Source organism: Tamandua tetradactyla, chromosome 10 (genome assembly GCF_023851605.1).
Source record: "Tamandua tetradactyla isolate mTamTet1 chromosome 10, mTamTet1.pri, whole genome shotgun sequence".
Classification (NCBI taxonomy): Eukaryota; Metazoa; Chordata; class Mammalia; order Pilosa; family Myrmecophagidae; genus Tamandua; species Tamandua tetradactyla.
In genome coordinates, this window is record NC_135336.1 from 65201319 (window position 1) to 65217052 (window position 15734).

At 36.3% G+C, this 15734-nt stretch overlaps 1 protein-coding gene across 1 annotated transcript in view; it reads left to right on the plus strand.

The window, feature by feature from the left end:
• GBE1 (1,4-alpha-glucan branching enzyme 1) overlaps positions 1 to 15734 on the plus strand; it is a 344340-nt gene that overhangs the window by 50077 nt on the left and 278529 nt on the right. Inside the window, exon 2 of the mRNA XM_077118703.1 lies at positions 5516 to 5685. Coding sequence (XP_076974818.1) covers positions 5516 to 5685 — 170 coding nt within the window. The remainder of the gene's footprint in view (positions 1 to 5515; positions 5686 to 15734) is intronic.

The following is a 15734-nucleotide window of genomic DNA, read 5'->3' on the forward strand; positions in this document are numbered from 1 at the left end:
TTTAAAATTAAAATGCATAAGCAAAAAAAAAATACATAAGCACATCATCAAATACTGAATATTTGAAAAATATTTAAAATTAAAAATATTTAAAATTAAGAAATTGCCATTTCTTTCACACAGTAAAACAAATTTGCACAACACCAAAGGTGAAAAGTATGCCAAATTTTTCTAAATGGTTTTAAAAGTATATTCTTTCATGATCCCCCTTGTGACCATGTTTACTGGTTAGCAAAGAAAGGAAAAACACACAGGACAGGAATTTATAGTCTTGTCTCCACCTTTCATCCCTTATACCTAGTGAAAGGAAAAAGAAGTTGACTGTGTTCCGTCGTAGCTATGAAATTCCTGTTGTAAGTAGGACTTTTTGATCAACTTACTTCAGTTAAAGTGTGGCCCAGCTCAGTCAGGATGGGTCTTAATCCTGTTACAGGAGGCTTTTATAAGCAGGGTGAAGTTGAGACACAGAGAGAAAAAGCTATGGGAAGCAAGAAGCTGAAATTCAGTGAAATCTTCAAGTTTCATTGTCATGTGACAGAGGAGCCCAGGACCAAGAATCACCGCCAGCCAGCTCTACAATGCCAGTCTTTGGGAAGAAAACATGTTTTGATGATAACTTGTGTTGGGCATTTTTTCCAGCCTCAAAACCATGAGCTAATAAATTCCAATTGTTTAAATCAACCCATTGCATAGTATTTGCTTGAGCAGCCAAAGAAAGTAAAACATGTCACAGTTCTTCCTTTTGGTACATGTCCAAACATATCGAAAGCAGGGATTTGAACAGATAATTTGTTAAAATTCAAGTAGCGTTATTCACAGTAGCCAAAAAGGTAGAAGTAACCCAAGTGTCCATAAACAGGTAAATGGATAAACAAAATGTGGTGTGCACACACACACACATGCACACATGCACACTAGAATGATTCATCCATAAAAAGGAGTGAAGTTCTGATACTTGCTACAACATGGAGGTACCTTAAAGATATCATGTGAGTGAAATGAGCTGGACACAAAAGACCAGATATTGAATAATTCCCTCATAAGAAGTATCTAGAATAAGCAAATTCACAGAGACAGATAGTAGATTACAGGTTATCAGGCTCTGGGGCAAAGGGAGAGGAACAGGGAGTTACTGTTTAATGAGTGTAGAGTTTCTGTTTGCAGTGATGCAAAAGTTTTAGTAAAGAGAGTTGGTGATGACAGCACATAATGAATATAATTAACACCACCGAATTATACGCTTGAAAATGGTTAAAATTGGAAATTTTGAGTTGCATATATTACAACACGTGTACATAAAAGCTAAAATAAACTTTAAAAAAGCACGCTTCCACAGTGGTGTGTAAAAGTAACAGCCAGCCTTTATTGAACACTTTCTGGCTACTGTGGGCTGTGACTCCCACTGTGATTTCATTGATTCTTTGCAACCTTTGAGGTTTCCTCATTTAACAGGAAAAAACTAAGGAAAAGGGTGGGTACATGACTCTGTTTAAAGCCGCACATGATATGTTAACAAGAGGTAGGATTTAAAGCTAGACAGTTTATCTCTAAAGGATAAGTTTATTATTATATGACACTGATTATCTCAATTATAAGATTAATAGTCTTATGAGTAAAATACAAAGGCCTTTGTATAAAAGAAAATGACTTTTGAGATTTTTTCTCTTGATTTATTTAAAGTATACCTTTTGTGTTTAATGAAACTGTATTTCTATTGCTTATTAACTTTTTGGCCTTGGACAATTTATTTATATGATCTATTTCTTCCTTTCTAAAAAGGGGATTGAAAACATCATTGTAGAGCTCAAACTTCATGATATTTATAACAGTTCCTTATATCTGTACAAAATGCTAGTTACTGTAACTTCATTTTATGTACTTGGCTACCAAAAATTTGACCCAGTTTTTGCATATCCTATAAATTCATAGCAAAGTATTGAGATGACTGTGGTAGGAAAGGACACAGGCATGATGAGTTTGCTTTACCCTCAGGCATTTTCCTTTTTGAGCCACAGTTATTTCAAAGTGGAATGCGTATTTCTGTATCAGAAGCTATAGGACTGACCTTGAGGGAAGTCAGGATACTTAGTTAAAGGAATATAATGCTATAACCCCATTTCCATTGATATATTAGTAAGTGGAACATTTGAACACATTTTATGAAACTTAAAAATGATTATTTTTTTAACTTAAACTTCGAGTAAGTCTAAAAATGTATTTTTGCAGTGTTATACCTAAGTTGACAATAAAATTACCATTTTATTTAACCTTAGTTTATAGCTTTTCTAAAAACCAGTCATTACCCTTGTAGTATGATGATGATGTGTGTGTGTATTTTTGCCCAACTTTAAAGTCTAAATTATTTTATTAATTGTGTCTTATTGTCTGATCATTTTGTTGCATATTGTTGCTTATTTGTTTTTTATGAATTAGAATTTCCATATATATTGAATTATAGCTGAGTGATAATCTGGAAAAGTTAAACAATCATTTTTTTCATAAGATATAGGTTGTGTACTGGCATCCCATAAGGACTACAGATCTGTTGTTTTTTTTTTTTTTTTGTCCAGGTCAGTATTTTAAGTATTTTGAAATAATTTCCAACGTGAAAATTAGGGAAAATTCATAGAAAAACCCAGAGTCCTTTCTGTTCTTGAGTAATTACCCTGTTTGTTAAACATGCTTGGTAACATGGGCTGTAGCTGTTGAATAGTAGCTGTCATTTTTGGACGGGGTTTGTACTCTCCCACTCACCAGAGTTCCTGGCATTCAGCAGTGTGCCCTGCTGTAAGGCCAGCCTAACTGGTAATTCTGTTTGCACTTTTCTATTTCTTATATGGGGCCAGCCCCCCATATTTCTGATGCTTGCCTTTCCCTGGTGGGTGGTTGAATTTTGTCTCCTAGAGTATAGACTGTAAATGAGACTGGGACTGTGTCATTTCATGAAAAATTTAATTTGTATTTTTAAAATTCAGGGGTATATATGTGTGTGTGAGGTATATGTGCAATATGAAAGGAGATAACATATTATCTTAATTTGCCATGGCTGTGTGACAAAATACCGAACAGTGAGTTGGTTTAAGCAGCAAGAATTTATTGGCTCCTAGTTTTAGAGGCCAGAGGTCCCAGATCAAGGCGTTAGCAAATCTAAGCTTTGTGTTGGAGTTTGCAGCTCTCTGTCACATGTATAATCTCTGTCTTTGATTTCTTTCGGTGTTTTCTCTGATTTCTGGCTTCTAACTCTTCTGGTTTCTAGTTTTTACTGGCTGCATTCAAATGTATTCTCTTGATAAGCTGTGCAGTAGTATGGCTTAAGACCGAATCTAATTCAGTTTGGCCACACTGTAAGTAATAATATCTTCCAGGATACTGTTTACAAATGTGTTCACACGCACAGGCACATGAATTAAAATTAAGAACACATCTTTTTCCTGGATTCAGTTTTGTTCACTAGATCTATTTCAAATGGTTTCATGTCCAATTTTTTTATAATACTGTTTTTTCTTTGTCCTCTAAGATTCCTCTCTTGAAATAACGTTTGTCTAGCAATGTTTCTATATTTAAAGAGTCGGTGCCCAGTCACACTCCTAGAATTGTCCATTCATGTCCATTCTTTTTGTCTTTTAATTGGCTAGTTTTTAGGGAGAATAATTTTTTTTCCTTCAAAAAGAAATGGTTCATTAGTGTCATATGCTTTAAGTTATTTAATTTGACAATATTTTTAAAATGAAAGTTTGGGTAAGAATTGTTTATACGATATTCTTAGATCACCACTTTTCTTCCTCAGAATTGTGCTGGCTTGACATTGTTACTCTTTGACCTTTAATATGATTTTTCTTTGGAAGAAAAATTCCCTCTCCAATCACCCCCATCCCTGGCCCTTGCTTGCCTATGGAATTACTTCTTTGGTCTTTGAATTTCAGTAGCTTAAACTGGTATATGTTGCATGTGTAGGTTCTCCCACTGAGTTTTCCTGAAACACATGTGCTCTTTTTAATATGAAAATTTAATTCTTTACTTTAGGAACATTTTCCAATATTATGCCTTTTATATCCATTTTATTTAGCTGTGCAATTTATACACATGAGTTATTCTTATTTGGATCATCTTTGTCTGTTTTCACATCTTTCCTCTTTAATGTATTCAACTCTTTGCATTTTTCTTCTCTATTTTAATTTTCAGTCATGTATTCACTTAACTAATGCTGTGCTATTTTTGCTATATATGCATTTTGTATTTTGCTCTTTCTAATTTATTTATTATTTTCTAGTGATGTATTGTGGTCTTCCATTTGTCTCCTTAGGACTGCAGTCTCAATTTACTTCTCTGTTGTTTTGTCATAAAATCTCTCAATTCTTATAATATTGATTTCATTTTTAACTTGCTGTATAGTTTGAAACATTTGTGGAAAGTTTTTCTGTTCATTTCAGCTATTGTGATCTTCCTTAGTTAGCTTCTTGAGTTTTGATATATCTTCTTTATCTCCTACCAGGATTTATGTCATCTTTCTGGAAATTGTGTTACTCTCCCCACAGAGCATGGGGAGGTGCTGGGATGTACACTGACTTTTCCCAACTCATTCTGGAACTTTGAAACAGTCCCTTTTGACAAAGAGTAACTGCCGAATTGTTCTACTTTCCTAGTTTTTTCCAGTTTCTCCTAGTTTGCTTTTCCCTGGATTTAGGAGTGTTAATGAAAATAAGGAGTGTTTTGTTGGTGTACCAGGATAGATTTGGGAAGATCTTGGAGTTCAAAAGCAGCCACACAATATTCTGGTCCTGCTTAAGGAATCTTCTGTTTCTTCTCACTCAGCTGGGAGTTTGACATTAGGTTATGTCCCTTTTAGGTTTATTTGGTATAGCGCAAGGGAAGGAAATTATATAACAAGGCCCACATGTGGCCTACCACCTGTTTTTATAAAGAAAGCATTATGGGAACAGAGCCACACCCATTCATTTACATGCTACCTGTGGCTGCTTTCTTGCTGCTGCGGCACAGTCCAGTAGTTGTGAGAGAGACCATATGGCCTGCCAAGCCTAAAATGTTTACTGTTTGCCCTTATATGGGAAAGTTTGCCAGAATCTGCTGTAGTGTAATTTCATTTTTCTTGCTCGTTTTTTACTATTTTACTTTAATTTTCTCAGGAGTTGGAGGAGCGGTATGCAGGGATTCTACATCATTGAACTGTCTTAACATGGAAGTTTCTATCACGCTTATTTAAAAAAAAAATCATGATATAATATAAGCATCATATTTTCTCTCCTCCAACAACGGAATTTTTGATGAAATAAAAAAAAATGTTAGTTTAGTTTGGTTAATATGAGATGAGAATGTTTTTATCCTACCAGTGGGCTAACTTCCAGGTACTCTCTACCGATATTGAAATTATTCACATTATTCTCTTTAATGATGTCTTTTTTTTTTCCTGAATAAGAGTGAGGCAGCACCTTAATTACCCTAGTTTTTTGAAGACTATTTAATTTACTAAATTCCTTTCTTTCTTGCTTTTTCAAAGATATAAGCGATTTTGCCAGACTTTGGATTGTATTGGAGAAAATGAAGGTGGAATTGATAAGTTTTCCAAAGGCTATGAATCATTTGGCATCCACAGATGTGCTGATGGTGGTTTATACTGCAAAGAATGGGCCCCCGGAGCAGAAGGAGTTTTTCTTACCGGAGACTTCAGTAAGTATGTTGAAAGCAATGAAATCAGTAGTAATATTTTATTTATCTATTTAAAACATAGACCTGTTATAGTTCATATTTTTAACTATATGAAGATTAAGGTTTACATATAAATGTTGTACTCCTCAAATAGAGCCAGAAAATGGGCCAAGTCCTTACCTTCCTATTATACTAGTGTTTCTTCTATAATGTGATGTATATGTTACTGAAAAACTTTATATCTGCAAACTCTTGTACAGAAAATAACAGAGTTTATGACAAAAATATTGTTAGGGTATACTGCTCCAACGTTACCCAATTCTGTTAACAAGTTCTGACAGAAACAATATCAATTTTAGTAAACGTATAGGCATAGTTAACTATCTACTAGCATTTACACCTGGTTAAATAGCATCATAGTATTTAGTTCCTCTATAGCCTTAAAACTTTTTTTTGAATTCTTACTAAAATTGGAAATCTAATCCAGAGGGCAATCTTTTTCAGCATTCTATATTTTTTTCTTTTCATTTCCTTTCTTTTTTTTTCTTCTAAACACAATGGGAAATCTCTTTGCAGCTTTGCCATCTGAGCTACTAGCTTTACTAGCCAGCTAACACTGTGGAAAACATAGTGGTTCAAGAAGGCATAGCTTCTAGCTTACAGTCCAGTAGTGGAGAAGGTTGGAGGAGGCATTTGTACATAAATAAAATATAATCTGCTAAATTTTATTTTTAGATATCTGAAAAAATTACTATAATAGACACAAAGAAGAAAGCTCAGTTTTAGAAGTGGGAAAATAAGACCTTGGCAAATGGTCCCAATGAATTAAAGAAATTATCAGGGTGATAATACTATTTTATTATTGTGGAATGGTATAGTATTTAAAATTTGACTTTACCCAACTCAAAAAACAACATGTATTATGCCATTTATGTGACATTCTGGAAAAGGCAAAATTATGTGGACAAATAACCAACTATTGTTGCCAAGGATTTGGGGATAGATGGTATGGGTTGATTACAGAGGGGCCTGAGGGAACTTATTAGGATAAAACATGAAAATGTTTTCAATCCTGATTTTGGTGGTGGTGGTTACATGACTATATGCATTTGTTAAAATAAACGGAAGTGTACATGTAAAAATAGTGCATTTTCCTGAGTTATGCCTTTAAGAAACTGGACTTCAAAGAAGGTTTTGATTTTTTAATATATTTTCTAAGGCCATACTATCCAACAGAAATATCCCACAAATTACTTATGAAAGTCACATTTTTAATAGCTATATTTTAAAAAGTACAAATAAAGCAGTTGAACAAATTTTAATACTCTGGTATGTTAAATTATGTACCCCAGCAAAAGGCATGTTCTTAATCTTAACCTGCATCCTTGTGGTTGAGAACCCATTGTAAATAGGACCTTTTGAAGATGTTATTTTTAGTTATGTTCTAGCTGAATGAGGGTGGACCTTGATCTGTATTGCTGGAGTCTTTTATAAGCAGAAGAAATTTGGCAGTAGTCAGTTGGAGAAGCCCCAGAATGAAACAGGAAGTCAGCAGAAACCAGGAAAGAAGACATAGGGAGAGAGATTGCTGGTGATGGAAGACAGAGGTGCTAGAAAAGGAGTGAGCCAAGCCAACGCCAGAGCACTATAGATCTGGGGTAGAAAGCATGACCTGCTGGACCCTTGATTTTTGGAATTCCAGCCTCCATACCATGAGCCAATAAATTTCTATTGTTGGGCCAGCCAGCTATGTGGTATTTGTTATGGCAGCTTGGCAAAGTAAGACAAATACTAAGAAATTTTATTTAACCCAATATATCAAAGTCTTTCATTTTAACATATATTCAGTAGAAAATTTATTACTGAAATATTTTCATTTTTTTAATGGTCTTCAAAATTTGACATTACACTTACAACAAACCTCAATTAATATGTTAAATTTTCATTGAATACCTTGATTTCTACTTATATTTAATAAAATATTCAGCTTACAAAGCAAGATTCACATACCCAACTTGTTCCAGATATGATTAGAAGATTTCTAGTAAGTAATTTGTGTAGCAGTTTTAAAATTTAAATTTAATAAAGTAATTAAAGTTAAATAAAATTTGAAATTCAGTTTTTCAATTTTACTAACCTTATTTCAAGTGCTCAGTAGCTATATGTGGTTAATAATACCTTTGTTGGAAAGAGAAGATCTAAACAGTTAAAATCATTCTCTGTGGAATGTCCCCAAATTAGATGAAGTCAGCTCCCTATGTTTCTTGAGAGTTACTAAAAAAATTCATGCATACACTGATCCGTAGTGACATTATTCACAGTTGCCAAAAGATGGAAACAACCCAAGTGTCCATCGATAGATGAATGAATAAGCAGAAATGTGGTATATATGTATGATGGAATATTGTTCATCAATGAGATTTTGGTTTTCTCTTCTAGCTGCTCCAAGACTCTGGAGACTAAAAGAACTATCAATATTATGATTCAGAAGTTATACTCATTTGTTAAATCCTATCTTCTCTGTTATAACTCCACCTTCTACTTTGATCTTTCTCCTAATCTTTAGAGGTACTCGGATTATGCTGAGTCTAATTTTTTCATGCTGTAAAGGACTGTCGACAATATGGGATGGGGGGCTGGTACTAGTTGATGTTCTGGAGAGGCTGGCCCTTTGGGTTTCAGGATTTATCCTAGGAAGTCATCTGGAGGTTGTAGGTTTCTGGAAAGTAATCATAGTACATGGAAATTTTGTAGAATCTCAGATAAAGTCCTAGGTGTTCTTCAGGATTGGCAGGAATGGTTTTGCTTGGAGTTTGGCAAACCATGATAAATAGTAACATTTAGCTGCAGGCTGAATAAAAGTTGACTCCAGAGTAGCCTCTCAGTCTATTTGAACTCTCTCAGCCACTGATACCTTATTTGTTACAATTCTTTCCCCTGTTTTGGTCTGGAAGGCATTGTCACTCCCATGGTGCAAGAGACAGGCTCATCTCTGGGAGCCATATCCCAGGTTGCCGGGGAGACTTTCACCCTTGGATGTTGTGTCCCATATAGGGGGAGGATAATGATTTTACTTGCAGGGTTGGGCTTAGAGAGAGGGAAGCCTCATCTGAGCAACAAAAGAGGTCTTTTGGAATTAACTCTTAGTTATCACTGTAGATAGGCTTAGCTTCCCTGCTACATAAATAAGCATCATAAGAGCAAACCTCAAGATCAAGAGCTTGGCTTGTTTACTTGGGAGTCCTTAAGGTTTGAACAGTATCAAGGGTTTCCTAGTGATAAGGTTTAATAGTTCCGTATTTTTTCTCCCATCCCTCAGAGGACTTTTCCAATAATTTTTATCTGCTCAATGTACACTGGGATGTATCTGAGAATTCCATTAAACTATATAGAATTACAAACCCTCATTCTCATTCTGGGCTTTATGTGTTTGGGTTGTTGAGATGGTCTATCAAGACACGTTGAGTTAGATTATATGCCACAGAAAATTTAGGTTTTGGACAAAATGCACCTCTCTTCCTTTGGTCTCACAGAGTAGGTAAAGTTCTAAAATACAGACAGTGTCCTCCTTACCCCTGTATATTAGTTAGGGTTCTCTAGAGAAACAGAACCAATAGGACATATATGTAAATATGATATTTATAAAGGTGTTTCATGCTACTGTGGAAATGGAGTAGTCCAAAATCCGTTGGGCATGCTGTGAAGCTGCCAACTCCGAGAAGAGTCTAGATGAACTCCACAGGAGAGGCTCCCTTGTTGAAGAAGTAGTGAAAACATCTTTCCCTTAAAAGTCTTCAAGTGATTGAGTTATCTTGTGGCAGACAGGCCTTAGTTGATTGTAGATGTAATTAGCCACAGATGCAATCAACTGACTGATAATTTAATACACCAGCCTTCCGGTTTATCATCCAGCCACAAAATATCCTTGCAGGAATAATCAGGCCAGGGCTTACCTGACCAGACAGCTGGGCATCATCACTTGGCCAGGTTGACACTAGAACCTAACCATCACATCCACCGCTTGTCAGCTGAAGCTATAAACATCATGTTGAAACATGCTTAATTTCTAAATAGGACATAATAACAGACCTATGTTCCACCTAATAATACTCAGCTGCGCTGCGTACAATCGGTAATGCATTACATCTCTCCAGAACAGTGTACAAGTCCTTAGGTAACATACACTTTTAAGCTTCATAACTTAAATAGTGTAACATGAACAATACAATTTATGTCATATGATAAAAGGAAAACAAAGATATTTGCTTATGTACAAGTGTAAACATACTCATAAAACAGGGAGGAAATATTCATACAGTCACAGTCCTCGTTTCTGTAACTGGGCACATGGTTGGTAGTAGTTCATATTTATCACTACCTTCTTCTACTACCCATTCCATATTCCTTTTCCACTCAGCAAGCATTTCACCTGGCTGTGGTTCTTTGCCAGATGGGGTAACCCAACCTTCATTCCTGAAGTTTCTGGCCATTCGTAGTCCTACCTGGATTGGCTTGTTGCAATTTTCCATTGACTTTAACCACAGGGTTAGTAGTACTAAGAGACACCCTAAGACATCTCTTGTATTCCAGGAGAACTCTTCTTTGCCTCCACTGTGTAGATGCAGTCCTGTTTCCCCTTGATAGTCAGGATCAACCACCCCAGACAGAACAGTAATCTCCTTTGTGCCTGCTTGTTGATTCAGTGGCGTGAGAAGCCCAAAGTGGCCAGGTGGAAGTCTTAACCTCCAGTTCAGTGGAATCATTGTTGTGTGTTCTGGTAGAAGCATTCTTCCTTTTGGAATTAAAATATGTAGACTGGCAGAACTCAAGGTTTCAGGGATATTAAGCAAAAATTTTCCTAGTGGATAACTAGGGGTGGTAATGAGTGTGGCATTCCCATTTCCTCCTCTTGATTCCTGGACCTGTGAATCCTGGCTATGGGAGAAATAGTACCTTAGAGTGGATGCTGATTCAAAGCATGCACAGTCTCCTGGAAACATTGCCTCAGCCCTGAAAGGTATTGCCACCTAGGTGCCACCATAATTGGGTCTTCAAAAGGCTATTCTACTGTTCTGTCAACCCAGCTGCCTCTGGATGATAGGGACCATGGTGAGACCAGAGAATTCCATAAACATGTGCCCATTCCTGCAATTCATTCGTTGTGAAGTGGGTTCTTTGATCAGAAGCAATGCTTTGTGGAATACCATGATGGTGTATAAGTCATTCTGTAAGTCCACAAATGGTAGTTTTTGCTGAAGCATTACATGCAGGGAAGGCAAACCCATATCCAGAGTATGTTTCTATTCCAGTTTGAGCAAATTACTGCCCCTTCCATGATGGAAGCTGTTCACCTGGGGGAACTGTTGCCATATCGGGGACTGAGTGTGGGTCTCTGCTGCTGGCAGATTGGACACTTAGCAGTGGCGATAGTCAGGTCAGCCTAAGTGACTGTAACTCTGTGAGGCTGAGCCCATACGTAACCTCCATCCCTACCACCATGCCTACTTTGTTCATGAGCCCATTGGACAATGGCAGGAGTGGCTAAGGAAAGAGGATGGTTTGTATCCAGAGATGTAATCAGCCACAGATGCAGTCGACTGACAGATGGTTTAATATACTCTTCCAGTTTATCAGCCAGCCTGAAATATCCTTGCAGCAATGGGCAGGCCGGTGCTTGTCTGACTAGATGCCTGGGCATCATCACTTGGCCAGGTTGACACCATAAACTAACCATCACACCCTGTATTCTGATTTACCTTAGTCCCAACACGATCAGCTTCATTTTTTTCTCTAACTGAAGCCTCATCTCCTTTTCAATTTCTTTAACAGTTGTTGCATGAGGACATGATGACTTTCATGCCTACAGAACTCCTACTCTGAGTCTTAGGTGTTACACAGGAACCCAAAGATCCAGGGAAATATCAGATTATACATCTAGAAATAACAATGACTGCTGTGGACTAAATGTGACTGCCAGAAGAGCTTATAATCTAGGCCCCAATTGTCTTATGAATATTTTCTATAGAGGACCATACAGTATTTGCTTTTTTGTTTCTGGCTTATATTGCATCACATAATATCCCACAGGTTCATTCACATCATTGCATGGCTTATAACTTTGTTCCTTTCTGTAGCTGCACAATACTTAATCATATGTATACACCACAGTTTGCTGTTGTACTTCTCAGTCAGTTATTCTTAAGCCCCCTCCATCTACTGGACATCATGTATAATGTTCAAAGTCAACAATCTATGTCTTGCATTATCTTTCATTTAGTGGTGTAATTATCAACATTCTCAATTTTAGACAATTTTTATTGTTCCTGAGAAGAAAGTAACTGATAAAAACACCTTCACCAAATAGAAAATCCAAACCTTCCCTTACCTCTTGTCTTTCACCCCCCAATTATTTACCCCTGGTATTGCTGTGATACTGTTGATGTCTTCCTGTTAAGCACAGACCATAGCATGCAATAGTGGTTTTCTCCCTAAACCCTGATGTTATAATCTCTTTGTACAAGATTCCTACCTTTTAAGTAGTTCATGCAAGAACTTGATTAAATTGGTGGGATACATGGCTCTACACAACCCCTTGTAGTCATGTTCACCTTCAATATGGCAGTTTTACTTATTGATCCCCTAATGAACTGTGTTCACTGCTATCCATTCCCTTACATTTAAGTTCAACCTAATTAGCTAACCATTCACACATCTCTAGCCGTCATGTATCTCTATCTCCCCTATATTCTGTATTATAAGCCTCTGAGTTTACCTTTACCGAAGTCAGAAAAGCAAAATCATCCAGTGTCATAGTCAGGCTCATGTGTCAACTTGGCCAAGTAGTGGTACCTGTTTGTCTGGTTGGGCAAGTGCTGGCCTGTCTGTTGCAATGAGGACATTTCATAGAATTAAATCATGGTCACATCAGCTGCATCTACAGCTGATTCCATTTGTAATCAGCTAAGGGGAGTGTCTTCTGCAAGGAGTGATGTTTAATCTAATCACTGGAAGCCTTTTAAGGAGGATTCAGAAGAGACAGGCTCTCTTCCTGCTTTGACCGGCAAGCCTCTCCTGTGGAGTTCATCTAGACCCTGTATCAGAATTGTCGGCTTCACAGCCTGCCCTGCAGATTTTGGACCCTATGTTCCCATGGTTACGTGAGACACTTTTATAAATTTTATATTTGTGAGTGTTTCCTGTTGATTTTGTTTCTCTAGAGAACCCTAACCAATACATACAGTATCTATGCTTTTGTGTCTGGCTTGTTTTACTGAGCCTGATGTCCTCAGTGTGCATCCATGTTGTCATATGCCTCAGGACATCATTTCATCTTACTGCTGTATAATATTCCATCATATGTATATATGTATATATATATATACATATATATACCACATATTGTTTAGCCACTCATCTGTTGATGGACATTTGAATTGTTTACGTCTTTTGGCAATTATGAATAATGCTGCTATGAACATCAGTGTGCAAATGTCTGTGTCAGTGCTTTCAGCTCTTCCGGGTATATACTGGGTAGAGGTATTGCAGAGTCATAGGGCAACTCGGGATTTAGTTTTCTAAGGAATTGCCAAACTCTCTTCCATAGCAGCTGTACCATTATACTCCCCACCAACAGTGCATAAGTGTCTTAATTTTCCACATTCTCACCAACATTTGTAGTTTCCTGTTTGTGTAGCAGCCATTCTTATAGGTGTGAGGTAGAATCTCATAGTTGTCTTCTTCTGCATTTCCTTATAGCTGATAAAAATGAGCATCCCTTCATGTGCTTTTAGGCCACCTCTAATTGCTCTTTGGAATAATGTTTTTAGCTCATTTTATAACTGGATTGTTCTTTTGTTGTTGAGTTGTATGATTTCTTCATGCATACAGGATATCAAACCTTTATCTGATAGGTAATTTTGAAATATTTTCTCCATTGAGTTGTCTGCCTCTTCATGTTTTTGACAAAGTCTTTAGAAGCACAAAAGCATTTGATTTTTTTGTTTTTCTTTTTGCATCGGCAGGCACCTGGAATCAAACCTGAGTTTCTGGCATGGCAGGCGAGAACTCTGCCACTGAGCCACCATGGCCCGCCCTAAAAGCATTTGATTTTGAGGAGTTCTGATTTATCTATTTTTTCCTTTTGTTACTTATGCTTTGGGTATAAAGTTTAGGAAGCTACCTCCTATTACCAGATCTTGAAGATGTTTCCCTATATTTTGTTCTAGAAGCTTTATGGTACTAGTTCTTATATTTAGGTGTTTGATCCACTTTGAGTTAATTTTTGTATAGGGTGTAAGGTAAGGATCCTCTTTAATTTTTTTGGCTATTGATATCTAGTTCTTCCATGCCCATTTATTGAAACGTCTATTTTGTCCCAGTTCAGTAGATTTGGGGGACTTGTGGAAGATCAGTTGACCATAGATTTGGTGGCTTATTTCTGCATTCTTGATCCCATTGGTCAATACTTCTGTCTTTGTGCCAGTACCATGCTCTTTTGACCATTGTGGCTTTATAATAAGCTTTAAAAATCAGAAGTGTTAATTCTTCCACTTCTTTCTTCTTTCTTTAGGTTATTTTTAGCTATTCATGGTCTCTTTCCCTTCCAAATAAATTTGTTAAGTGATTCTCCAAGTCCTCAAGTTAGATTGTTGGAATTTTGATTGGCAGTTGCGTTGAATCTGTAGATCAATTTAGGTAGACTTGATATGTTACCTACATTAAACCTTCCTATCCATGAGCAGGGGATGTCTTTCCACCTATCTGGAGCTTCTTTGATTTCTTTAGCTATGTTGTATAGTTTTCTGTGTATACCTCCTTTACATCCCTTAGTTAAGTTTATTCCTGGATACTTGATTTTTTTAGTTGCTATTTTGAATGAAAATTTTTCCTTAATTGCCTTCTCAGTTAGGTCATTGCTTGTGTCTAGAAACATTACTGATTTTTGCACATCCAGGTTATATCTTGCCACTTTGCTGAATTTGTTTATTAGCTCAAGAATCTTTGTCATAGATTTCTCAGGATTTTCCAAATATGGTATCATGTCATGCACAAATAATGAATGTTTTACTTCTTTTTTGATTTGGATGCCTTTTTACTGTATTTTTTCCTGCCTGAATGCTCTAGCTAGAACTTCTAGTACAATGTTGAATAATATTGATGACAGAGGGCATCTTTGTCTCATTTCCAATCTTAGTGGGCAGGCTATCAGTCTCTCTCCATTGAGTACGAAGCTGACTATGGGTTTTTTATAAATGCCCTTTATCATATTGAGGAAGTTACTTTTGATTCCTACTTTTTGAAGTGATTTTTGTAGGAAAAGCATTTTCAATTTTGTTGAATGCTTTTTCAGTATTAATTGAGATGATCATGTGATTTTTTTCCTTTCAATTCAGTAATTTGCTGTATTATAGTGACTGATTTTCTTGTGTTGGACCACCCTTGCATTCCTGGTATAAACCTCACTTGGTCGTGGTATATAATTCTTTTAATGTGTCATTGGATTCAAGTTGCTAGTATTTTGTTGAAAGCTTTTGCATCTTAATTCCTTAGTTTTTCATTCAGTTACCCCCTCTGTAGAGTAGAATATCCTCTTTGGTCATTTGCACCCTGGAATTGCTGTTCCAGATGTTTTTCTTTAACTTATTCCTTGGAACATGGGTGAACTCAGCCTATCCTATTCTACCATGTTCCCAGAAGTTTAACAGTCCTTTCTTCTTTGAAAATTCGAATGCATACTAGTTAAAATGTATCTAGGTGATATTGCTAATGATATAAAAATATTTTTAAAGTAATTAACTGTGTTGATGCACTCATTTATCAGGATATAAATTGAAACAGTAAATTTAAAGGAGTCTACAGACTTAATCTCTAAACGTAACACTAATCTTTTTTTTTTTTGGAATTATGCTCCTTAATTTGGTTTTCTGGTAATGAAAAAGAGAGCTTAACATTCATTATATGTGCAATATCACATGAAGAAGCTGTTGTTTAATTACCTATTGGCCAGGATTTAAAAAGAACAATTTTGCTTATATTTTTGTTGTGAAATGTTTTTATAGTTTAAACTGATT